Below are 9,743 nucleotides of genomic sequence, written 5' to 3' on the forward strand. Positions count from 1 at the left end.
GTGCTTGCTGTGAGTGCTAAAGGGGTACAATACAGTCAAATGTACAAATGTTAGGAAAACATTTAATGCAATTTTAACATACTCTAAAAAATTAAAAATGAGCTTAATGGGTTATTCAATTTTTATTTATTTGTAATATAAGGTTTGGCTAACACTTGTGTACAATTGAATAAAAAATTACATTAAAAAAATAACGAATAAAACTATCTGGACTTGAATTTTTGTATTTCTGTAGGGGCAATGCACAGTGGGAGGTGTGTTAAACTACATGGTAATACTGAAAATGTGACCATCAATCCAAAATTACATTTTAAATTTGATTATATTTACAAAAAAGAGGCATTAAAAGTAACTTTACCCATGTGTGGTAGAAATAAAATATTTCTGAGCTGGTTCATAATTTTAAATATTTCATCAATCTCAAGATTTCTGCTCTTTTGTCTTTTTTTTTTTTTTTTTTTTTCCCCTAGCAGGGGGGGGAACCCAAACTACACTACAGACTGTTTTCGAAAACCATAACACGCGTGTTTATAAACGGGTGGCAACAAAAGGTTACTATTCACATTTTAGACGCTAGAAATCTTTTTTTTTTTTTTTCCCCCCCCCCAAACACCAATAAAAACAGACAGCCCAGCAGTGAGGTTTACAGTTATACTCCCATTTCCTCACTGTGACTATTAAAAAGAAATACACACGCTTTGTAAAACAAAATCTGATTTAAAAAAAAAAAAAAAAAAAAAAAAAATTGTTTGAGATATGATGCAAATTTTTACTGAGCATTACACCAGAGAATTGAACCCAGTTAGCTTAGCATAAAGACTGGTCACAGCTTTATCCAAAGGTAACAAAATCAACTAATGCTAACACACGGTACAAATGAGATGTTAATTAGTATCCAGTCTCCGTACCAAGTTAAACTTTTAACTCTATGCAATCTCATTCTACCTGAAACAGTGGATTGATATAGTTAAGATGACAGTGAATGTCATAAAAGTAGAAACAAAAGCAAGAAGACATTGTATTAAAAATGCTGTTTGACTCAATTTTCATGTTCAGGATAGATGAAGAGGAATGCATCATACCAACAACTGTCCTCACAATGCATTGCATCATCCATGGTCCCCACAAAGCAAACTGTACAAGTACGTGTGTGTGTAAATTATTCATCCCAGGTGAAGTCATATGGCTGGAAGTCATCTCTCAGCTGTTTGCAGCTCTCCTCCTCCTCCTCTTTGCTTTGTTTACACTCTTTCCAGTCGGCTCGAGTCGGGATGTTTAGCACCGCCTCACTGGCCAGAACCTCCCTACGCACGCACACAAAAACCCCCACACCGTTACTCTGTGACACTGACATTATTCTCCCACAGTGCAATTCTGACCTCCCATCAAGTTTTTTTCCCTAAAATTTCATGACTGACATTTTGGAAACAGCAATTTGTCATTTTTAGATCAGTGCATATTTATGTGAACAAAACACATTAACAGTGTGCAGAATTATTGGTAATAATTATTTACCAATATTACTGAATAACATGAGACTAAAAAATAATTTTCTGCAAACCAAAGCATCTTTTCCCTGACTTAAACAGGTTTGTAGGTATGTTTGTGTATACATAATGGGTAAGTCCTGACTGTCCAGCTCTCTGGAGCCCCCTGTGGAGGCTTTTGTTTTTACACTTTCTGATATAACGTAATTTTTCTGATGACGTTTTGATAATTCTGTTATTTTATAGAGAACACAGGTATAAACAGAATGACCTGCTTTCTCTTTTTATTTTAATAATCTAATCCAAATGTGATTAAAAACGCATCTGGACAACATTTGCATTTATACATAACATTTCATAAGAAACAGTTTTATTTTAGCTTTAAAAGATGACACTGACAGTGCTGAAATTTTATGAGGCTCTTCTTTATATTTACAGGCAAACAAAGGGTGTTTAATGGGAACTGATGCTCACCTTCCAAACTGCAGAGGAAAATGTTTTTGAATGCGGTAGAAGAGCTTCTCCCCCGAGTCCAACTCTACATAGAAATATGGAGTCCCTGGAGGAGCAATCTGAACACACACGTTTAATTCAGCTTTTCAAATAGATGTTAAAAATCCCAGAATAGCCAAACCACTGTACTCCAGGTGTGTTTACGGGTACCTGCTTGAGGTCGGTGTGTTCAGGAATCTCCATCATCTCCATCTGTTGCTCCTGAGCCTGGACCATGAACGCCTCCTTGATGTCCTCTGTGGCACAGCGGTTCAACGGCACCGGCACAACCTGAATGACAATAATAACAAGAAGATGATAAATAAAGTGATCAGCAAATGTGGCAGTAAATAAAAAATCATTTTACGTTTCTCTTCTGCGCTTGGATCACAGGGATCACACTCTAAATAAAGATACAAGGAGTTTAAACGTGCTAATTTATTGCCCAGGTGTGACTTACTTTGTGAATAACTGGCTTCTTGTATGTCAGCAATAGCAGACTTAAAAAAATATTTATCTAATTCTACGCTCAATCTCAAATTATTTTAGCAGCTTTGCATAAAGTGCACAAGTTTACCACATCTTTGTTGACCTTTTTGTTTTAGTTTGTGTTACTTCATCATTTATTACAGTGAAATATCTTGTGTACCTCCATAATCAAATTTAAAATACAAAAGCAAAAAACAATTTATTAAAAAATAGAATTATGAAGCTTTAGCTAGTTATTTTAGATTAAAAGTGGCACAAATGAAACGCTCAACTTATCATTCTTTTCTTCTCAAATTTTGAAACGATAAAACCAAATATGTAAAATTTTGCACTCTAAAGTGAAAAATATGACTTTTTACACTTCTACACACTGCATCTGTCAAAATTAGAAAATATTCACCCAACAGTATCATTAAAAAACAATACGAATAACACTGAATTAAAACATGTTTTCTTGGTCGTGTTTCTACCTGCAGCTGCAGATGCTGGCTCCTGTAGTTCCTCTCAAACAGCACACAGCGCTCTCCTTTGCTCTTGTAGAACTTCCTCAGGGCTGACTTGTACTTCTCCATCTCCTCCACCACCTCCGAGCTCAAGTCCACCACCGACTGGTAGTGTCCGATGGGGAGGATCAGCACATGGCGAGGAGTCAAACCGCCTTTGGCCAGCGCGAGGTAACACTGCAGAACAAATCATCCTCACTCGGCTCTAACGCTTTTACGTGAAGTCTCGAAGGAGCTTCTGTGATGTAGATTTATGAACAGCATGAACTCACGTGTGTTCCTATGCTGATGACGAGGTGCTTCTCCACCTGAGGGCTGGCCAGACAGAACCAGCATGGACCCGAGGGCTGAGCTGCACACAGAAAAACAAATTATCTGTGTAACCTCACAAAACCACACTAACTAATGAGTTCTTTCTTAAACCAGATATAAACAGAGTGTGGCTGGACTCACGGTGCCGGCGGGGCTGCTTGGACTGCCCCTGATGATGCTGCTGGTCTCGCCCTCGCCCATCTCCATCAGAGTGCCTCTTCCTGCCGTGGCCCCGAAAGCCTCCACCCTGCTTCTTGCTCAGGTCGAAGAAGTACTGATTGGCTGGCTCCTGGCACACATATAACAACATTTTGTACTTTAAAACCTCAAATACACATTCAAAGGTGATTTAGATAAGAGTCGAGGTGAATTCTAGTGACTATGAATCTCCACAGAGGACTCCAAACAAACCTCCTCCTCTGTGGCGCTGAAGGCCGTCTTTTGTGTGTCCATCTTGTCTTTCGTGGGGCATCTGTACGGGTTTTCTGTGACGTCTTGCGGTTGCTTCACAAGCTCTGCGGGGTCCATGGTCTTCATGGGGATTATGTTGAAGGCGTACAGATACTGCAGACAGAAGGTTTTCACTTGTCATGACACATCTGGAGAATTTTTCACAGCAGGAACCTTTTAGCACAGATCTGCTCTGTTACCTGCATTTCCTGCAGGAGAACCAGGGTCTAAATTAGAGTTTTAAAATAACAGGGAGAGTCTAAATTTAGTTCAGCTGAATTGGCTATTAGGGCTTCCTGTTTGCACTGGAAACATTGGTCAGTGAAGAAAACTTTAACTTCTCTGTGGTTTCTAAGCATTTTTTAAGGACTTTATTAATCACAGATTTTGATGTTTTCCTAACTTTTAAGAAAACTTTGACACAAAGTTTTAATAAATGCAGCTATGCACATAATCTCCATGTAACTGATTCTTTGTCTTGCAGGGAAACGCACCTTCTTCTTGGCAGGGTTGTTGACGGCCGCCAGAGCAATGAAGCGGCTGACGTGTTGAGCATTTTCTTGAAGAACAATGTGATTCCTGCCGATAGACACAGTGAAAGATGGGAGTAACATAAAACAAGAACCAAACAGTTGCTTCGAATCAATCTGACTTCTGCCAGGGGGGTCACCCCCTACTGGCCAATCAAAATAATGCAGGTTTAAGGCTCTTTGATATCCAGAAGAAATTAATTAACAGGGTCATCAGTGAGCTCCCTCACCACTCTGCAGCTTACCTGTATGGGAGTCTTTCATAGTGAGCGCCCTCTAGTGCTGCAAAGTGGTATCGTGGTTTCAGTTTGTCTGCGAGGCTGGCTATCGAGTTGCTTCCACAAAGTTTTGTGTTCACTTCCTGCCGAACAGAGTTCAGAAGAATCCATTCAGCATCTCGTGGGGTCAGAGGCAGTAAAATTAAAGCAGCATAGACATCTTCATTACCGGGTTGTTTGCGTAGTGCCACACTCCTCGGGGCCACTGCGATGTCAGCAGGATGTCAACACCTTTAAATTTCGAGCTGCTGGTCAGAGGAGTCATGAGGGCCACCAGATCTTTGGAGGTGAAGCAATGAGCCGGCGCTGGTTCCTGCCGGGCTTCCTGACCGCTGACATAGGCGATCTGCAGTCCCGACACGCCGGTAAACACACCACGCCGGCCTGTAACGCACAGATGAGAGCACTGTGTCACATTTTGGTTTCATGTTTTTATTAAAAGGTCATGAATATGTGTGATCGCTTACCGAGATATGTGATGTTTTCAGCAAGCTCACAGCCATCGGCGTTTGGGAAATTCTTTACCGTTTCCTGGCTTGCTGCTCCGAGGATGTAAGTGTGGATGGGAGCTGAGGAGGCGCAGAGAAAAAAAAAAAAAAAAAAAGAGGCTTTTGAGTTTCCTCAGAAAAAGCCAAAAAACATGCTTGCTTTCAGCATGAACATAGGAGGCGCTGTTGAGTTCTTATGCAATGCTATTAATGTAACAGCGCCCCCTGTGGTCAAAAGCAACAATAAAGATGAGCATCTGCCCAGATGTTCCAGATTTTTTCACCTTTCTTGGCTCCGGTTTTGTACAGCTGCCACTCGGCTTCAGCTTCCGGCGTCGTTCCAAAAAACTCTCCAACACACAGCAGCAACTGGTGGAAAACAGATGTGAAAATCACCACAACTTAAAGACGATTACAGGTGTTTTAATATGGTAACTTAACACACAGTTCTATACAATGATCTACCAGGTCATTGAAGGTAACAAGAAAACATTTAAGGGGATGGATGGGGGAAAACTTAGATGGAAAAAAAAAGAATAAAAAGTTTTATGAGAAACAAAATGAGATATTTACCAGAAAAAGTCTGTAAGGACAAGTCTATAAACAAGTGTGTGTTGAAAATAAATAAACCGGTTGATTTAGAAGAAAAAACGCAAAATTGCCAGAAAAAAAAGAGAAACAGCTGACAAATTCATGTAAAAGCAACTGACAAACTTACAGAGGAAAACTGGTAAAAGAATAGAAAATGGCAAATTTCTAAGAAAAAGCTTACTGTAAAAAAGGCAAGTCTATGTGGAAAAAGGAAAAACTAATTATGATAAAAATGTAATAAATTAAAATAATTTTAAAAAAAGAAAAACATCCATCCATTCACTTCCGCTTATCCTTTTCAGGGTCGCGGAGCCTATCTCAGCTGTCATAGGGCGAGAGGCGGGGTACAACCTGGACAGGTCGCCAGTCTGTCGCAAGGCTAACACACAGGGACAAACAACCATTCGCACTCACATTCATTCACACATTCACACCTAGTGACAATTTGGGTTATCCAATTAACCTATCCCCACAAGCTGCATGTCTTTGGACGGTGGGAGGAAGCCGGAGTACCCGGAGGGAACCCACGCAGACACGGGGAGAACGTGCAAACTCCACACAGAAAGACCCCGGCCTGATGTTGGAATTGAACTCAGGACCTTCTTGCTGTGCGGCAACAGTGCTAACCACCGTGCCACCGTGCTAAAATCACAGCTAGTATAACAAGAAAAAACTGTCAAATTTACATTTAAAAAAAACTAAACAGATATAAAACCCCACAAATCATTTAAAAAAAATTAAATGATAACTGGATAATGTGACGCATCTGACTCACATCAAACTGCCCAGTCTTCTTCTGGATGGCCTGGACTCGGTTGAACAAAGCGTTCAGACGGCCTTCAACGTCCCCACACGCCAAACTAGAAACACGCATGTTTTAATATTTTAACAATCAAGGCAATTCATAGATGATTTCCTCTGGAAAACATCAGACAGTCTCCAAACATCTGTTGTGTTTTTGGGACTTGAATGATGCCTTACTCATTGGTAAAGTTGGACACTGAAACATCAATAGCACAAAGTGCCTCTTTTATTTTTATTTATTTATTTATTTTTAGAAAGAGGAACAATACATATTAATGAACATTTTAACAAATGTAAATATGCCAGATTATGGCCTTGGGCTAATTTCCATCTGCAGACCCTCTGGCAGGTTGGTGTTAAACACAAGTTAGTAAAAACATACAGAGACACTATTTACAGGTCATGTGACAAGGACAAAAACAGTGATCACATTATACTAGAACAAACAATGACAAGAAGAGTGGACACAGAGGACAGTATAGACAACAATAACGGAAACACATCAATTATATTGCACAAACCCCAGTATTGCACATGCCCTGACTGTCGTGATATCGCGTTCACCCATTGCACTAACAGTTGTTTTTACCTTTTTGTAATACACTAACTCTTTTTCCCATCCAATATAAAGCATGATTATTAAACATGATCACATGTTTGCGTGTCCCTCAGCCGCCCTTTTAAGTGACTCTTAAAGATGGGTAGACTTGTACTTTCCCTCACTGACAGTGGAAGACTATTCCAGAAGCTCACTCCCTGATCTGACAGAGCATTCTGTGAAAAGGTGGTCCGCCTGAATGCCAGTTCACAATCACCTCTAACAGTGGCTCGAGTCAGTCGAGACCTGCTAGACTTTTGTTTAATAAAATCACTCATTGGTGGAGGTGCCAGACCATGTATAACTTTGTATATTAGACAGGCAGATTTAAATAATTTGAAATTAGTAAAATTTAAAAACTTGTATTTTTCTAAAATTTGACAATGGTGATATGAAAAAGGTTTTTTATGCTCTTTTGTAGCATACTTCGATTGGACCAATAGCAGCAGAGTTCGTATTAAAATAACATTAAAATAAAATAAATCAACAGAACTCGTGGATATCATTCTGTTTAATTAAAATGACGTTAATATATTCTGGTAAAGTGCAGATTTTTCACCACAAACTGCAAATATCAAACATGCCTCTACGTCTGGAGACTGTTTAATGCAACCTTGAATCATGCAAGTTTTTAACGAGGTTCTGTATATTTCAGTGTAATACATTATGCCGAAATAAAAGTGATGACCTCGTATATTTTCAAACCTTTAAACACATTTTACATTAGGCGGACGGCTTTAGAACCCATCCTGGGGGTGGATGAACACTGACGTTCAGCAGTGAAACGCGTATTTATAACATATAAATCTGAAGTTAATAAGAAACGCTTAAAATTTCTGAAATTTGTTTTAAGTCTGATGAGAGTGGTCACATTTTTGCATCTAAACAGTTCCGAAAAATCAACAATTACAAGACCCTGACCCGGTGAGGTTTACACGCCTGTTAACGGAAGGGTTTTCATATTTTTCTTTTACCAACGTGTTTGTATTAGAAACGGAGATCCTCTAACATCATAGCTGAAACAACATAATCAACATGGACAACATAAACAGCATCGATTTAACCAGAAGCTACATTTAACCGGACGCTGCGTCCTGTGTTCACTGAGCAGACTTACACTCTGAGCGGCTGCTCCTCCATGTCCCTGAGCAGATTTTTACTCTAAATCTTAAAATGTGGGATTTGGATTTTAGCAGCTTCCATTAACCGCCCGTCGCTAGTAACTGTCCGACTAAAACAAAGGCGGAACTATTTGTAATTTACGAAGCGGGAGTACACGCGGCTGCGCGAGACACACTAAGAAAGACAAACATTTATTAAATTAAAAATGATAATTTTAATTTCTAAAAACTACAAGAGAAGTAGCTCAAACAGTAAGAAATATTCCATGTGGCTACCCGGACAGATTTCAGTGCGGAAATAGTTGTTGCCAGGTTTGATTTGAGTGGTTTGAAGAAGCTGCCGTGTTTCAGTACGTTGTTTCTGTTTTTTCTGTAGTTTACACCTGTTCTTAAATCCACTCAGCTCTGTAATCCTGATTTTACTCTGTTTTAATTATTAAATCTGCAGTGTGTTTGTTTATTTTATTTATAATTCATATCAATAATGGGACAGAAGACTAACGAATGAATGAATTAAAGGACTTCACCAGGGAGGTAAAATCAAGCATTAACTAACAAAATAAGCAAATAAAAATAAAATTCTAAGACTTTAAATAGTTAAATTAACTGGAGTATGGGTCCTACTCGGGATACAAACTGAATGTACAAAAAACACAAGTTCTCAGTAGTTTCTATAGAAAGCCCTGATAGATACTGATAGATAGCAGAATGGGATAGGATCCTCTCCAGATTTATATGGGCGGGTAAAAAGCCAAGAGTTAAGTTTAAAACACTTCAGCTTCCCAAGGATAGAGGAGGACTGGGCCTCCCTTGCCTACATGACTTATTATAGGACAACCCAAATAAGGACTCTGGTGGGGTGGTGTAAACCTGGATATTGTTCAAGATGGAAGGAAGTGGAATTTTCCTTGGGAGGCAACTTCCCTATCGGGGCACTGATAGGAGATCCCTCAAAGTTACGTCTCCTGGGAGCCCCGGGCAACCATTGGATGGTAAGCTCAATACAGACATGGAAAAGAGTACTTAAAAAGTATCAATTAAATCACAGAGCTGGATTTCTTAGGTGGTGGGCTAATAAAGGTCTCACCACATACAGTACCTTGTTGAAAGACGGAAAAGTGATGAGTTTCCAGGACCTTAAGAATAAGTTTGGGTTGCAAAATCAAGACTTTTTTTAGATATTTGCAACTGAGGGACTTCCTGAATAAAAGCTAAAACATCACCAGTTATCGACTGGGAATGAAGAAATTATTTACATATTCGAGAATGCATTTAGAGATGCACCCTATCAACAAATTATTTCTATATTATATCGTTCACTGACCAACCTGGGGTCATGATACAAGATATGTTAAAGCAAGATGGGAACAGAGGGTAATCTATCCCTAACAGGAGAGGAATGGGATGGGATCTGTAGGCAGCAATGGTCGGTAACAAGCGCCTCCTCGTGGAGGGAATTCAGTTGGAAGAATGTAATTCATTCTTTTAATACCCCGGCTCAAAAATCCAATTATTCCCATAAGACAACATGCTGGAGGCAGTGTGGACATGCAGCAGCAAATCATTTCCACATTTTTTGGGAATGTCCTTGTGTGGCTCC

At 39.5% G+C, this 9,743-nt stretch overlaps 1 protein-coding gene across 1 annotated transcript; it reads right to left on the reverse strand.

Moving 5' to 3' along the window:
* Positions 1–103: 103 nt before the first annotated feature.
* On the reverse strand, positions 104–8,268 carry LOC146555381 (CWF19-like protein 1). Its single transcript, XM_085250830.1, has 14 exons — positions 8,140–8,268; positions 6,396–6,480; positions 5,314–5,398; positions 5,009–5,110; positions 4,711–4,925; positions 4,509–4,624; positions 4,228–4,312; positions 3,695–3,847; positions 3,425–3,572; positions 3,244–3,323; positions 2,939–3,148; positions 2,151–2,270; positions 1,962–2,059; positions 104–1,304 (listed from the first exon to the last, which is right to left on the reverse strand). Exons 1-14 carry the CDS (start codon positions 8,160–8,162, stop codon positions 1,160–1,162), a joined length of 1,665 nt encoding a protein of 554 aa, XP_085106956.1. The 5' UTR covers positions 8,163–8,268; the 3' UTR covers positions 104–1,159.
* Positions 8,269–9,743: the final 1,475 nt, after the last annotated feature.

This window comes from Mchenga conophoros, linkage group LG17 (genome assembly GCF_057382185.1).
Source record: "Mchenga conophoros isolate Kocher_MC1m ecotype Shallow Benthic linkage group LG17, M_conophoros_male_GT1.1, whole genome shotgun sequence".
In the NCBI taxonomy this organism is placed as follows: Eukaryota; Metazoa; Chordata; class Actinopteri; order Cichliformes; family Cichlidae; genus Mchenga; species Mchenga conophoros.

Bases quoted from the DNA above. Each gene is read 5' to 3' on its own strand.
- LOC146555381 (XM_085250830.1), bottom strand. From the start codon at position 8,162: ATGGAGGAGCAGCCGCTCAGAGT. The intron at 6,481-8,139 runs GTAAGTCTGCTC...GCGTGTTTCTAG, and splicing joins GAGGAGCAGCCGCTCAGAGT to TTTGGCGTGTGGGGACGTTG. The intron at 4,313-4,508 runs GTAAGCTGCAGA...GTCTATCGGCAG, and splicing joins TATGAAAGACTCCCATACAG to GAATCACATTGTTCTTCAAG.